This window comes from Channa argus, chromosome 13 (assembly GCF_033026475.1).
Source record: "Channa argus isolate prfri chromosome 13, Channa argus male v1.0, whole genome shotgun sequence".
Lineage (NCBI taxonomy): Eukaryota > Metazoa > Chordata > Actinopteri > Anabantiformes > Channidae > Channa > Channa argus.
The window spans coordinates 16,644,568-16,660,496 of NC_090209.1; the positions used below are offsets into that span (position 1 = coordinate 16,644,568).

Below are 15,929 nucleotides of genomic sequence, written 5' to 3' on the forward strand. Positions count from 1 at the left end.
GCGATTCATAAAAACCCGAGAAATGCGCCACCTGCTGGAGCGCCGAGATACGCACACACAGTCAGCTAAAATGGAGTTGTGCAGAAAACACTAAACGAAGGCAGCGATTCATCTCCCAAGTTATCATTTGAAGACTGGCACTGCAGCGCCGCGTTCATAAATGGGTTTACCTTATCATGGACTAATATCTAATATACTTCCCACTAGAGACCATGCAGGGGAATATGGGGACTTTGTGTTGAAATATTAAACATTTATTTGAGGTTAGTTATAAGTGATCTAAGGTGTCACGGTGTATTTGTAAGTATTATTATTGTCATGTAACGACTGCCTGAAAATGCACCATATTTCCAAATATTTAACAATAGTAATATTTCTTTTGTTTAATTCAGTTATGTTTTAATCGTTGTGGATGGCAGTTATATTTGTATTTAGCATTTCTTAGCAAAGCAATCAACTTTTTCAGAAACTCATGTGATCACTTTATTTAATATTAAGCCAACACGTGTTTCTATGACTGTGCTGCATTTCATCCTTTTTTTCGACCTGAAACATCTGTATAGGCACACATCCGTTAATGTATGATTGGTTATACAATGTGATGACATGCTTTAACACATCTTTGTGTGTTGCAAAACAGTTACCAACTCTTCCCACATCTGTATAAATCAGTGACAGCTAGGTTCTGTGTGTTTCTTGTGTAACATCAACAGCGGAACGTGCGAACCGCAGGTTGATTTGGTACGTGTTTTTATGCCGGATGCCCTTCCAGCCGCAACCCTCACATTTTTATCCGGGGTCGGGCGGGGCCACACCTTTTGGGGTGAGATTCAAACCCTCGGCCTTCTACATCTCAGAACAATGCTCTACCACAGAGCCACCAGGGCCCCCACCACTTAGTTCTGTGTTTAAGTGTGTTTAAAAAAAAAACAGTTTGTTCTGTGTTTGACAAGACAAAAAAAGAATTTAACTCAAAGTTAATTTTCTTGGTTTTCCCTGGAGGTAGCTTTTTTTTAACCTTTATCAGATGGGCCAAGCTCAGTCATGATACTAACATATCACATTTAATAATTAGATTGGTTTGGTTATCGTAAATTATCACCACACATAACAAAAGGAGACTGCATGCTGTGAAAACATGCAGCTGTTCAACCAACAGCTGTTTAACCAACATGCAGCTGTTCAACCAATTATCACTGGTTGAACAGCTGTGACCACAATAAAGTTCTTATACATGACAGACACAACTTTAACGGAACCCTATCAGCAACGTTGCACCTCCCACAGACAACTTTTGGGTTGACATTTCTGAGGGGTGGGAGCAGAGCTGATTGCATAATGCTCTTTAACATCTGACCAAGTGTTGACACTTTCTAACCATCTGTCTATTTGCTGTTTTGAAGTTCGTCCTCAGTGCAGGTCAACAGGTGAGCTCACTGACGCTACTCACTTTTGATTGTAATTTTTATTATTAGTACATTTAGTTAACCTTTTTTATATTTTATGTAATTTGTATCATTAAAAAAACATATAAGTTACTTACTATTCCTTTCGACTTCAGTAATGGTTGAATTTTAGTTGCAATTATACTATTGCTATGATGGTTTTGTTTGAAGCAGTGTTATTATGATAGTAATTTATTCCCGTAATAGAGAACATGTCATACATGCAGCGTGTCAGCGTATTTGCTGACAGTCATTAAAAACTACTTTGGGGTAAAGTTTTTGCAAGGAATAAATAGTTAAGAACAAAAACAATACAAAAATAAAATTAACCTTAGGCCTGTGTTGTTTCAATTGCAAAGATGCTGGACAGAATATTGTAAAAAAAACTTCACACCACAACAACTGTCTTATCTGCCAACCACTGTTTGGAAACATAACTACACACAGGCACCTATCAGGAAGTTAAAGACTGGATCACAAATTGTTTTGTTTTGTTTTTTTTTTTTCCTTCTGTGTCTGAAAGCCTTTTAACAGCAGGGAAACAAGTTAATAATCATAAGAATTCGATTCATCCCTGCTGAGATAGAGGATTATATGAAACTCACTGCAGTAATCAGCCTCAGTTGATGGCATCTGTCAGGGCAGGACTTCAGAGCCTGCAGAGGAAAGATAAGCAGCAGAAACCTGCCACACCCTGGAAGAGGCACCCACTGCTCTCTGTGACTAAAGTGAACTCTAGCTACATACATCTCTGGCTACTTTGAACATGTTTAACCATTCAAACTATGATAGGATTTTAGTTTTACAAAAATTCAATTCATCTGACTAATCTGGGGATTCGATTTTTGGTTTTCTAAAGAGGCATTTAAGTTTACACACTAAATGGAATGAAACAGAGGCAACCTTTACAGTTTCATTGAATAAAATTATTCTGTTTTCTGTCTTAAATTAGAGTAAGAACAACAGGAGTACCATGGCTGCGTTTCTTCATCACTGCCCCTTTCTGAAGTCAGTTCCTAAGCCAGCTTTGAGGGGAACAGGAGCTGCCTTGCTGTCTCTGGCCGACCAGTGCCCGATCATTGTTCGCCAGATGACAGTGAGCGGCCCAGCTTCTCTAGAGGAGAAGCTGAGCATCTCACCCACCAAAGTTAAGAGTCACCAAATTCCCACCGTGGACCAAAGGAAGATGTTTGCACAAATGGCTACACAAGTGGCTGTGTCTGTATCAAAGGGATGTCCCTTCGTCAGCTCTCAGATTGGGATGGTCCAGGCCAGGCCGGAAGTACAGGAGGATGTAAAAGAAGGTACGATATGCTGCAATGAACAAATACATCATCAGAGTAACTATGTTCAAACTGACGGACCCGAATTCCTTTTACAGGTTTGACTTCTCTGTTGAAGGATTTTAAGGATTCAATCCTCCCAACATCAGCAGAAACCAACACTGTCACCCACTTCCTTAGAGACAACATGGGTATGGCCCGAAAGCATTCAATGCAGTCATTTAGTGAGGCCGAAGTATTTTCAGGCAACTGTTAACTGAGTGCTATAACTGATTTAAAATCTATTACTCCTGCAGTCGGCCCCAGCTATGACTATGACCGCTTCTTTACTGAGAAGATAGCTGAGAAAAGGAAGGACCACACATACAGAGTCTTCAAGACGGTGAACAGAAGTGCTGAGGTCTTCCCTTTTGCAGAAGATTACTCTGCAGCTGGGCGGGCGGGCTCCCAGGTGTCTGTCTGGTGCAGCAACGACTATCTGGGAATGAGTCGACACCCACAGGTCCAAAGGGCAATCAGGTAAAGTAAAACAGCAGAAAGAGAAATGTCTTCAGAAAAGGTCATTTACTGTACAATCTCAGGTCATTTAACAACGAGTTCAAGACAAATCTTTGTTTTTATCCTTTTCACGTGATCCAGTAAAGGTGCAAGTGAATGGAGGTCTTTGCAGTATCTGACAATGCATTTTTCTTTCAAAGCTGTGGTCATAGTGTTTTTTTTCATAGTGGAAACAAAGACCTCTTGCATAGAACTGAATAAACATTATTTGTTATTTATAATATATACTAGGTACCAATTTCAGATTTTTGTGAGGTTTTTGGAGTGAAGTTTTAGTCATGTATCATATCTTTTTGCTCTGAACGTTTCTAGAGATGCCCTGGACAAGCACGGTGCAGGAGCAGGTGGAACCAGGAACATCTCTGGCACCAGCAACTTCCATGTGTCTCTGGAGAAGGAGCTGGCCCAGCTACACCAAAAGGATGCAGCTCTGGTGTTCTCCTCTTGCTTTGTAGCAAATGACTCCACCCTCTTTACTTTGGCTAAGATGCTGCCAGGTAAATCCTGACTCTTGATCCCTGAGGCACAGGTCAGATTAATAACACAATAATACAAAGTAATGAAAAAATCTGTTCGGTAGTGATATTCAGAGGACCATACAGTATTCCACAACAACATATACCCCCAGTTTCATAAATTGTATAAAAGATGAATATTTTAGGGTTGATATTGTTTAGATGGAAGTCATCTACAGTGGTCTCATGATGTGTTCACACAGGGTGCGAGATCTACTCTGATGCAGGGAATCACGCATCAATGATTCAGGGCATCAGGAACAGCGGAGCCAAACGCTTCATCTTCCGTCACAATGACAGCCGACACTTGGAGGAACTACTGCAAGACTCAGACCCCAAGACGCCCAAAATAGTGGCATTTGAGACTGTGCACTCAATGGACGGTAATATCCATGAAATGTCAAATTGGACTGAGAGTAGAGATTGCTCGGATTTATTTATCTGTACATTTAGTTAAATTTGTAGTGGATAGAACAACCTACGTGAATGTATGCAGAGAGAGAGCGTTCCAATTCATTTTTCACATTTAACACTCATGTGTTATATAAGTGGTATTTTAAAGGATTCTCTTTAGCGTGGCTATTGGTGGCTGCAGGGCTTACATTAATTCACCGTTATTTGTGATAATGAAGAAAATATCTAATGTCAACACGTTTAATTATTTCCTGCTAATGAAAGTAATCCCAAAATCCCTTTTGCCCACTGTGTTGTAATTGTCTTAAATGAAGGAAAAAGCCAGTTGAAACCAGCTATATAAATTCTCATAGCTAATAAAAAGAAAGCAGGCATTGCTGTAATTTTATTTCTGCAATTTGCAGTTATACAGTCAGCGGTATATGTCATTTGTCACCCTGGGGAAATGTTCCACTCATAGCTCCATTTCTCTTTGTGATATCACACCACTGAGAACAAAGAGCAAAGTAAAGTTGACTTAATGGGTGATTGAAATCATATCCAGGGAAAACACATTCAAAAGATAGTTTTGATAGGAAATGGTGTATAAATTGCAGATAGGTAAAACAGGTAAATATAATCAGAAGAGCTCTCTCCAAGCTAGATGTTACATGGTGATGACATTTCCTTCTATAATATCCCAGCATTGTCTATAACGCTCTGTTCTAATTATACCATCTCTCAGGGGCCATATGTCCTCTAGAAGAGCTGTGTGATGTAGCTCACCAGTATGGAGCCCTGACATTTGTTGATGAAGTTCATGCTGTGGGTCTATATGGAGCCCATGGAGCTGGAGTGGGAGAGAGGGACAATGTTATGCACAAAATTGACATTGTGTCTGGGACCTTAGGTGAGTAGCTCATGGTCTAAAAACATATTTTGAGGATTTACTTTATCTTTATTTTGATATGAAATGTGTGTTATCCGATTTATCATAGACCTTTAAGGCAACTGCCACACTGATAACATCAGTGATCCATCAACACACTGAGGCAAGTCAAACGCATACAAACTGTCCGGCTTTCTTCTTGGACAACTCTCAAAAACAGTCTCTCTTTTACACTAACTGACACTGGTATTGCTGCCACGGCAGCAATAGTTGGCTTGATACTACTCCAGTGTTGGTTAAATGAGGATAGGAGAGGATGGAAGCCAAGGTTTTATCAGCTGGGTGGCGGCTCTACTCCGTTTCTGGCTGAACTGATAAAGCCATCAACAGGGAGTTGATGCTGTGTGCAGCTATATGATGACTGTGAGGTTTTAGGTAGAAAAATCCCTGTCAATTACACATCAGGTATAAAATAATTCTGGATTATGACACTCGATTTTAAATGTGTTAGTATTTAGGAATTCAAAATACAACAGTGGCAGTGTAAACTATCTACCTTTAGTTTATGTTTGAAAAAGTCATAGAGCTTTACAATGAAGATTTAAACACATAATTACATCTCCACAATAAAGAAAACTTGATATTTTACTATAGAGTGAAAGAGAAAGTCTTGATCAGATTCTTCACTACGGACATATTAAGATTTATTAATATGTCTTTAGTGAAGAATCCAATCACATTAGTGTATGTAAATGCAAAAGCATGAATTTACAAAATACTTAAATAGAATGGCTACTTTCCTAATGTTACATTATTCTGTTAATATAATTCTATTCATCGTACGACATATCATTTTGTGTTCTGCTGGGTAGTTTTATATATAATAATGTATAATATGTTATAATGGGACAGAAAAATAGTCAGCTGCAATGTAACTTTGCTTGTCATACATGGGAGTAAAATGTATCCCCACTGTGATGTAAGCATTGAAAAAGTGAATTACCATGAAGTACAATACGTTGTACTTCCTATAACTAATTATTTGCCATCTCCTCACCTCATGTGCCCTCTGTCATCTGTTACTGTTCCAGGAAAAGCTTTTGGCTGTGTGGGAGGCTACATAGCCAGCAGCGCCGCTCTGGTGGACACAGTGCGCTCCTACGCAGCCGGCTTCATCTTCACCACAGCCCTGCCACCGATGGTCCTGGCTGGAGCCCTGGAGTCCGTCCGGGTCCTGAAGAGCCCTGAGGGCCAAATGCTCCGCAGAGCCCACCAGAGGAATGTCAAACACATGAGGCAGCTGCTCATGGACAAAGGCCTACCTGTGGTCAACTGTCCCAGCCACATCATCCCCATACGGGTATGAAGATGTAGCCCTGCTGCTTTCAACTGCCCAAACATGTCATAAATTGATCATTAGTATATAAATGCCCTAACATTACATGGTATATAAAGCTATATGCTCTGTTTCATTTAAGATTCATTCACAAAAATGCGACACAGGAGTAAAAAGAAGAACTTCACATTGTGTTTGCCTCAGTGGAGAAAGGAAGTCTCTGTGTTCATAATGTATTGGAAGACTGGATCACACTTGAATCTTGTTTGTATCTAACAAAATAATAGTAAATGAAGTAGCCTACAAAAAACAAATTGTAAAAGCCGCATGGCTGTTTATTCGCTTATGTTGCAGTTAGAAAAGACTGTTTTTATGAGTGGTTCTTGCATTAGGCACTGAAAAGGCTCTAATGTTAACTGTAATACCCAGAAAAATTATAAATGTTTTCATGTTTCAGTTAAGATGCAATTGAGTCGCACTAAGTCTACTTTTCAATTAGCTAATTTATTCTGCATTTAAAGGATTTTGCATTTATATTGTAAATACATATTTAAATTATTGATTAAAGACAAATGTTTGTTTTCTTTTCGAATGCACTTTTGATTTGGTAATTAGGTGACCAATTTGTAACCTAACTGTGTTTTTAAATACACTGCTTATTAAACTGGTTGCTAGAAAAAGCTCTATTATTAATGCACAGGCACACTCTCCAAAGACTGTGTGAACTGCCCTGCTAGTCTTGACTCCTAAGCTTAGGATAAAACCTGATTTTGGGAGCCTCCACTGAACAGCTAATGTCGCCTTTACATTTTCTAGGTAGGCAATGCTGAGCTGAACACCAAGGTGTGTGACACCCTGCTTGAAAGACACAGCATCTATGTTCAGGCCATCAATTACCCCACAGTGCCTCGGGGTGAGGAGCTGCTCCGCCTGGCTCCATCTCCTCATCACAATCCTGCCATGATGGAGTACTTTGTGGGTAAGTGTGGGGATTCTTGCTGCAGTTAGTTCTGCATTATTTTAGTAAACATCTAATAGAAGTAAGGGAGGACATTGGCAGGTACACATAAAAAGTACTGGCCTCTTGGCATCCACCTGTCATCAAATACTGCAATGCAGTAAAAATGGCAATACTTTGTAGTGCTTATAAATAATGCACCCTAACAATAGAGTGTGTTGGCTGGAGCTGACAGTTTTAGGACAGAGAACTAGAATAGAAATATTACAATTTAACTGCACATGGATACCATATAAATATCGATGCTTAACTTACAGAAAAACTGGTGGATGTGTGGCAGGAGGCAGGGCTCATGCTCAACATCCCAGCTACGGCTTCCTGCACTTTCTGTGACCGCCCGTTACACTTTGACCTCATGAGTGAGTGGGAGAAATCCTACTTCGGCAACATGGAACCACAATACATTACTGTGTTGGCCTAAAACCAGTGTAGCTTCTTAACACTAGTTAAATCTACAGTATATGGATACATTTATTGCTATATTTGACATTAAAGTCCAACCTCACTGGGAAGTAAACTAATGTACTCACTTTATAATAATATGTCTTTAATATAAGGGACTTTATTCCAGTGTTTATAGAAATTTTCCTGCAATTAGGCATGCTTACGTTTGTTGGGTGTCATGGATATGTTTGAAGGAATTTGTGCCTCCTTTTTAAAAGCATAAAACCTGCACATCAGGCACTTTCATAAATTTTTTATCTAGGTGTGATGGTTTGAATTAAACTATGCTGTCTAGTTTGATGTTGCCTGCTTTCCTTTATACCATATAATCATGGCCATTGTGTTTTGCCATTTTCACAGTAATTAATATTTTGATCATAAAAAGGATTAGTCACCAAAGTTAACTGGTTTATATAATAAATGATAATAAAATGTTCATTAAAGTTGTGGAGTTGATAAGTCTTACGCTTCATTTGCACTTTTCATATTCGTTATATTTTTTCCTGTGATTAACAAAAAATGTACTACTACAAACGAGCTGACATAACATGCACCAAAACGCTGTGTCCTCAATGAATCATCCATTATGTCTTATAAAATTGTGGAAGATTAGGATCATCATCTGAAGGCACAGGCACTCACATGTTTTATAAGCTCAGCTGGACTAAGCTCGTTTCCTGTTCAATTCTCTGACAATCTACACTAGTTGACATTGCAGGGACTGGCCACTTCCCTTTTGACCCTTGCCCTCAGTCTGCGGAGCTCTGTGTTATCACTGTCCATAACAAGACCACATTCAATCAACGTCCAGGCCTTACTAAGCTGCTGCTCCCCATAGTGCTGCAGTGCCCCGCGCAGGAAGCACTCAGCCAGACGCACCCTCCCCAGGCCAGCTGCCACACACTTAATGGCTTGATCTCTGTGCAACTCCATTGCACGAATGAAGTCCTCCAGAGCGGCTTTTTCTCTGGAACAGAGCACCAGACTGCAACCCCGTCGACACAGGTCCTCCACCCAGACTTGCGGGTTGTCTAAACAGCGGGAGTCAAATCCAACATGTTTTTGGATAACTCGATCTAGGTCAGCAATGGCCTGCTCATGTGAGCCCAGCTGTGCGAAGCAGGCAGCCCTTTGGCGAAGATACTGGTGTCTGTGACTGTCCTTTGCTTGTACTGCCACAGTCAACAGGGTCAGGGCCTGATTCCAGTGGCCATCTGATGACACACTGCTGGCCTCCTGTGCTGCTGCCTGTTTTGGTATTGATGTGGGGCAAATAAGAATAATTATGACTTTTTAAGTGCAGAATTTTTTAAATAAAAATATTTAAGAAAACAAAAAGATTAGGTTACTCTGTCTTGTTAATACTGACACATTCAAAGACCCTTCTAATTTGATAAAGAAGCAACTTCAACTTCATATATTTTAGTTACCATGATGTTAGTTGGCTTATAAAAAGTAAAGGAAATAAAAACAGTGTCACATAAAGAGATAAGGCTGAAGGGATTATCCCAAAATTCATGCAGGTGAAATAAAACAGGATCTTGATGATAATCACAATACAGACAACAAATGATTATATTTCATAATCTCTTCAGTGCCCGAGTGAGTTTATTATTTATAATCTAATGTACTGTATTATACACTGCATACAGAATTTTAATTGGTTAGTTTATTGTACCTTTCCTTGTTTAATGACAGGTGAAAGTTGCAGCTAAATTCCATTTGTGTCTGAAGTAAGAGACATGAGACTTTTTTTGCACCTCAGTGATAAAACTAATTTGCTGATGATGGCACAATAACAAAAAAAGCAAAAAAAAAAGGTATTTTGAATACTAAAATCTGAGATTCCTGCATGTAGGCTTACTGTACCTGTGCCATACATTTCCGCTGATTGACTGGGATCAGGGCCAGCAAGAAGCCCAGACCAGATGGATCTTCCTCACTCAGTTTGCTGAGCCTGCGAGCTGCGCTGCAGTAGTTCTGCTGCCAGGCCTCCACCACACCCATCCTAGCTTGGGCCACTGCATCTCTTGGCTCCTGACCAAACACCTGGCACAGATGAGCACTCGCTGCCTTAACGTCTCCTGAAGCAGGAAACGACAGGAGTAACGATTACTGCAAACAAGGTGCAGCACATTAAACTATTTTATTACAGAGGGAACTGTGGAACAGAGGGATCATTTTGAGCGATATCAAGGATCGCACTGAAAATTCAAGCTGCAAATTTTGGCAAGTTTTCATCTCACCTTTGGCAAAGAGTATGTCCACATAGAGAAGATGCCACTTGGGGTCTCTGCAGTCAGTTCTCATCAGAGCCCTGCTGATTATAAAAGCCTCTCTCAGCAGTTCTTCATGGTAGGGCACAGCACTGGAGACCAGGATATCTGACAGTTTGGTCCGGGAGAAGTGATGCAACCAATCACAGACCAGCTTCCGTGCCTTGTCTTTGAGGGTCAGGATGTCTTTGGTGACTATATCAGAGTTTATCTGAAGTGCTGCCAGGATATCATTGGTACATTCCTGCAGAAAGGAAAATTTTGAATATTGCATTTAATGACAAGATCCCCTACAGCTGCCCCTGAACAAATTATTTCAGCCTTAGCTGCATAAATTCAAATATGTTAGGAACAGATAACAGCAACTCATCCCCTGAGATCTTGCGGGCCTTAATTACCAAAATCATTCCTAGTGTTAGGTGAGTTCTCTGCAAGGTTTTAATGAAGCATCCTTTACTTCTTTTTCCCTGTTAACATAGCCACAGTCATGCTGTGAAACATAATATTTCACTTTTTCAAACTATTAAGTCTTACATATTGAAAAAAAAATCAGAACAATAATAACTGTATGCCAAAAAGAATGCTTGGGAGTTGATTGATTGTAGGAATAAACTCTTTAAGCTCTGAGCCATGAAACACTGTTATAACACTGAGTGGTATAATGCATGAATACCTTCTGTTGATTCAGCATAAGATATGTGAAGCCTCTTCCACAGAGGGCCTGAACATGTGCTGGTTGCTCCTTCAGAATGGCACTAAAATCAAAGATGGCCGTCTTTCGTTGGCCCAGCAGGGCATAGCATCTTGCTCTCTCCAGCAAGGAGTCTGTCGCCTCACCACCTTGAATCAAACAATTACTATATTTATTAGTTTCAAAATTGTTACTGGCTAATTGCATAGTTATACATATAAAGCCCTGATCAAAGATCCATTAGAGCTTAGTAGAGTTGTTGAACATGCATAGAAATGGCTTCACATATACAGACTACTGCACTCACTGACTGTCTTCTGTTTAAATATTATGTCTAAAGTCTTTCACTTTGTGTTGATTAAAAGACACATATCTCTGCTGAACTGAAGTCACAAAAGCAAATCTTCTGTTTGTGCAAACATATTTCTTCATCACTAACCCCTAATTATCCTAATCTAACTGTAATCACCAGAGACTATGATAGCGATGGACAGATAAGCTACAGCCTCCCGGACACTGCCCTCCTCTCTTGTCCCCTCCAGGATGCGCTTTGCTGCACAGTGGCAGTGTCCCTGCAGCAGCACTCGATCCTTTTGCTGTGCCACTGCCAGCAGGGGGCGCAAACAGCTGGTATCACCACACTGGATGAGCTTTTTCAACAGCTGCAGAACAAAACAGCATGGATATGAAATGTGTTATCTCTTTTACTATAAAAGCTGTACAGGTAAAGAGTAAAGATACTCATCATCCAATTCACCATATATACAAAATAAAATGTTTTTCAAATCCTGGACACAACTCTGTAAGCTGTCTGTGAACAATGAAGACATAGACTAGTGTGTAAAGTCAGTTTTGAACCATTTTCAATATTTTAAAAAATGGTATATGAAGCGATAAGTTTAGAACTTTGTTCATCCTAGTGTTTTCATCATCAATTAAAGTTATGAATGAAAGAAAAAGTCTGAGACAAAGGATGTATTGGCTGCGGATTATTCAACAGGAGATTAGATTATATTCATGTTTTTCTTGTCTATTAGATAGCTCAGTAGTTTATGATATTGCAGCTATGCTCTAATATATATTGTATGTGTTCCTGTGATTAGTGTAAGAGAACAAGAATAGATTTTGTATACTCATTTGGAATTGCACAACGTTGGACAAAAGGCCACATCAACTGATATAGAAATAACAAACTCTACTTTGAGGGAGTATAAATGAGTCCTTGGGGTTCGTTGTTTGTTGAAAATACTTTGAAGGTGTTTGCAATTTGATAGATTCTATAGGTGTTTGAATAGTGAATGTGATAACTATTTTGAAAAGGCTCCTCTGGTTTTTAGTCAGGGTATCAGCATCTTATCTCAAGCCACTGAAACTGGATAAAATATTGTATTGATGTAAAAAGCCTTTGCAAAACATTGGGTGTTTCTAAGATATTTTCATAAAATCTATGCAACACATAAACTAAAGATACCTCTAGAGAGCACTTTTTAATTCACTGCCTACTGTATACCCATTGCACTTTACATACCTGATTGGTGTCATAAAGAAAACCTCTGTGTAGCTGCAGCAGGGCGAGGCGAGCCAGAATGGGTGCCCGAGGACTGGTGGGGCTAATGGAAAGTAGTCGCCGGTAGGCTTCTTCTACCCGCCCAAGCTGATACAAGGCATCTGCTGAAAGGATCTGAGGCCCATCGGCACCCGACTGGAGCTCTATCAACAGCGCAGCCAGGCACTGTACACCAGCGGGAGTCCTGTTTTTAATTGATAAAACATGAATAGGGGCTTTGAATAGTTGTAATTTGTAATGGCATTGAGATGGCACAACTAGATAAATCACCTGGGAAAGGTGAGTTTGGAAAGGTGCAGACATTTTGACTTGTGTGTGTTACTAATAACATGAACAATAGCTATATTCTATCCAGCTGCACATCATTATCGCAATCGTTATCATCAGCATCAACAACACCAGGACCCTGACAAACATCATACTCGGATCTGTGGTTGTCTCTTTTTGATGAGGCTTGTGGTTGACCCTCCTGTTGTAGCTTCTTAGAGTCGTCACTCGATCTGGACCTGAATTCACAATCTCCAGTCCGCTCCAGCATGACTCGTCCCTGCTCCAGTAAAACAGTAAACAGCAGCCCTCTGTAGTTCCATGGCACCAAGCAGCGAACAGTTAGTGCTGTTTCCTGAAGTTGCAGCCCACTGGCTGTCACATAGTCTAGAGCAGTGAGGTAGTTCAGACCACCTATCATGCGCAGGAGCCCCCTGCCACAAAGTGCTCGCACACAGCTGGAAGGGTGGGGGGCGTTGTGTTCAATGACGGCCTGGAAGTCTTCTAACGCCCCTTTGTGGTCATCAGATAGAAGTCGTGCATATCCACGAAGAACTTGCACTGTGTTTTGATAGCTTTGCTGACCTTGGGCAGCAGCTAGCTGGCTACAGATCGAGAGGGCCTCTCTGTGTTCCCCTCTGAGGAGGAGACAATCAGCCAGTCGAACCCGCAGCTCTCTGCCTCCCCCGTCAGGCTCTAAGTGGCACAGGGTCCGTAACTGAGTGATCACAGGGTCCAGGAGTTCAACTCCTTCAGTGGACCGCAGGTCTGAATGGCTGAGTACCCCCTCTTTGTAAGCATACAGGCCCCTCTCAGCTTGCTGACGGAGATGATTGCAAGCTGTAGCCCTTGTACCATGATCTGCAAAGAGCTTTTGAAAGTAAATTCGGGCAGTGGCAGCATGGATCTCAAAAGCCTCCCCTAGATGTCCACACGCCTCCGTGGACCTTCCACCTTCTAAAAAGCAGGCAGCTGCTAAACTTGTTAAGAGGCGAGCTCTTCTCTCAGGTTCATCTTTGAAGGACTTGTCTATGCCACTCTCTGACATTTTCTGACAATGTCTTTGATGCAAGAGAGCAGAGTACACTTCTGCAGAATCTCCAAACATGCCTGTCGAAAACAAATACGCTGCTTGAAGTTCCTTTACTTCTCTATTACCAGCTGAGATAGCCAACAAAAACTCAATAATAGTGGAAGAAGCCTCGGCATCAAGCTTCTCATTCTCCTTTACTGATGCTGCCCACTTGCTGTCAACTACCAGAGAGGGATGTATGCACAATAGTTGGTCTGTAAAGGCTGTCACTATTTTTGGTAAGTGTTGATTTTGTCTGTTCTTCACCAGTTTGACAGTTTCAAATTTGTTATGCCGGTAAGCTTCGAGGTAAAGCTTCAGCCCACTGATACAATCAGGCTGTGAAAACAAGCATGCCAGAGCACGAGTTATCTCCAAAATCACATAAGTTGAACCTTCTGGAGAAGGATTTCGTTTCCCGTCAAGCAAAGCTGTGCAGCGAGCATAAATTTCCTCACAACTATGCCCTCCACTCTGCAGTAGACACTCCATTTTATAAACGGTGGCTGACAGATTGTTTGGGCAGAGTGTGGACAGAAACACAGCAGCCAGGCCTTTATTAAGACTTTCAGCAGGTTGGTTCTCCCCGTGACTGTCAAGCCAACCTTCTAGAGTAGAGATCACCCCATCCAGGTTCGACTTCTCCAGTTTTCGTATGTGGGACACAGTGGAGCCAGCGTGAGTCCTAAAGGCAGACATGTAGAGAGATGTAGCTCTTCCCAGCTCTCCGGCCTCAAGAAACTTGTCTCCATCCTCACACAGCATTGAAACATTGACAGAAGGTCGGACCAGAGCAGTCATGATCAGGTTGCAGGCCCACTGGATATGTATTTCTTTATTTACCGGACCACAGTAATTGATGTCACCTGAGGGTTAAAAAAAGAAAAACGGATAATCTGGTCTTTCAATTTATTTTTAGAAATAACAATTTAAATAACACTGCAAATTGTATTTAAACAATAGGTATTTTCCAGAGCAGAAATTTTGACATTCCTAAAAGCACGTGTTAGCATCTGTCCCACAATTCAGGGACAATGAGTGAAAATCTCTACTCTCAAGCAACTAAACATACGTCAGCCATCTTTGCTTTTATTATTTACACATGTGCCTTTCCTACTCTGAAATGTCAAAAAGCACTGATGAAAAGAATTATGGCAGATTTATAACAAAACTCTTATATTTTGATATATTATTTGACTAGGTTTGACACTGATGCACTTTGCTATTTTGCAGCAGTAGGCTATTATGGATTTTTAAAATGAAAAATACTTGACTATACTTTCAGCCAAACATTGTTATTTAAATATTATTGTTGTTATTCATGTACACTGTAGTTAGCAAAGTAGTTCGCAAGCGGAACACACAGGTTACTCAATATCACAGGAAAGCTGTGTCACAGTTCTACGAGAATGTTGGAACAACCCGTTTATCATAAAGAAAAGTTTATTGTGGATATTGCCCTTTGGAACTAAGGGGGGGGAATCGGTTGTCGTCAGACACGCCTAACAATAATTGTCTCATTTTAATGACTGTTTTTTTTTTTTTTTTCATTCTGATGGCTAATTAGCGCTTCTGTCTGTGTGGATGGGGTTTGTTGGGTTTCTCTGACCTACCTGCTCCTTTGGCTTTTATTGCCAACAGTAGACCCACCGGCACGTGATCAAAACCGACTTAAATCCGTGACTTTCTAAATGTCTGAAAAGGTACACTAAGTCGCCGATACAGTCAGTGTCTGTTCATGTTGTGTAACTGAACGTCCAGAGAACAGAAAACACGGGCCCCATTTTTGTAATTCAATAGCGCTCGGTTCAGTGTTACCAGGGCAACGCCGCGTGCGCGCGCATGCAACAAAAGCGGAGTTTTTAAAAGTCTGAAACAGCTGAAAGGAAATTAAATTAGATTGGAGATTAAAAATAAATAAATAAATAGTCCGCAATCTTCACATCCGGATTAACTTCTCCTGTCACTGCCTCCTCTGTTATCGGGATGATGTTTCCGTCACGCGGGAGCTCTTCTCGTGAGCACGGGTCCGGTTGCCAGTGGAAACCACTAAACGCTGATACGTAACGGATGTCGCTGTTTCACAGCATTCTCGCATTAATCGGTTATCGCTTCAAATCTGTACCTTTGACTTAACACGCTCAGAGAGATAATGTTTCTAGAAATGCTGAATGT

General features: G+C 40.8%; 2 protein-coding genes across 3 annotated transcripts; one reads left to right on the forward strand and one right to left on the reverse strand.

Annotated features, from left to right (window-relative positions):
• The first annotated feature begins 1,280 nt into the window (after positions 1–1,280).
• alas2 (aminolevulinate, delta-, synthase 2) lies at positions 1,281–11,460 on the forward strand. Of its 2 annotated transcripts, none has more exons than XM_067527340.1 (10): positions 1,281–1,427; positions 2,398–2,749; positions 2,827–2,919; positions 3,025–3,247; positions 3,599–3,783; positions 4,005–4,184; positions 4,940–5,104; positions 6,175–6,443; positions 7,236–7,398; positions 11,321–11,460. In XM_067527340.1, exons 2-10 carry the CDS (start codon positions 2,419–2,421, stop codon positions 11,344–11,346), a joined length of 1,635 nt encoding a protein of 544 aa, XP_067383441.1. In that variant the 5' UTR covers positions 1,281–1,427; positions 2,398–2,418; the 3' UTR covers positions 11,347–11,460. The 2 variants fall into 2 exon arrangements, with proteins under 2 accessions (XP_067383441.1, XP_067383440.1); XM_067527339.1 differs by lacking the exon at positions 11,321–11,460 and adding an exon at positions 7,695–8,342.
• Positions 8,483–15,746, reverse strand: ttc34 (tetratricopeptide repeat domain 34). Its single transcript, XM_067527338.1, has 8 exons — positions 15,368–15,746; positions 12,838–14,620; positions 12,377–12,599; positions 11,318–11,510; positions 10,831–10,997; positions 10,128–10,401; positions 9,751–9,965; positions 8,483–9,129 (listed from the first exon to the last, which is right to left on the reverse strand). The coding sequence occupies exons 2-8, from the start codon at positions 14,553–14,555 to the stop codon at positions 8,584–8,586; spliced, it is 3,336 nt and encodes a 1,111-aa protein (XP_067383439.1). The 5' UTR covers positions 14,556–14,620; positions 15,368–15,746; the 3' UTR covers positions 8,483–8,583.
• Positions 15,747–15,929: the final 183 nt, after the last annotated feature.

Excerpts from the sequence above, each read along its gene's own strand:
- alas2 (XM_067527339.1), top strand. The coding sequence starts at position 2,419 with ATGGCTGCGTTTCTTCATCACTGCCCCTTTCTGAAGTCAGTTCCTAAG. Across the intron at positions 3,248-3,598 it reads CAGGTCCAAAGGGCAATCAG|AGATGCCCTGGACAAGCACG; the intron begins GTAAAGTAAAAC and ends GAACGTTTCTAG. Across the intron at positions 3,784-4,004 it reads TTTGGCTAAGATGCTGCCAG|GGTGCGAGATCTACTCTGAT; the intron begins GTAAATCCTGAC and ends GTGTTCACACAG.
- ttc34 (XM_067527338.1), bottom strand. The coding sequence starts at position 14,555 with ATGACTGCTCTGGTCCGACCTTCTGTCAATGTTTCAATGCTGTGTGAG. Across the intron at positions 11,511-12,376 it reads TTCTTTATGACACCAATCAG|CTGTTGAAAAAGCTCATCCA; the intron begins GTATGTAAAGTG and ends TTTGTTCTGCAG. Across the intron at positions 10,998-11,317 it reads CATCGCTATCATAGTCTCTG|GTGGTGAGGCGACAGACTCC; the intron begins GTGATTACAGTT and ends GTTTGATTCAAG.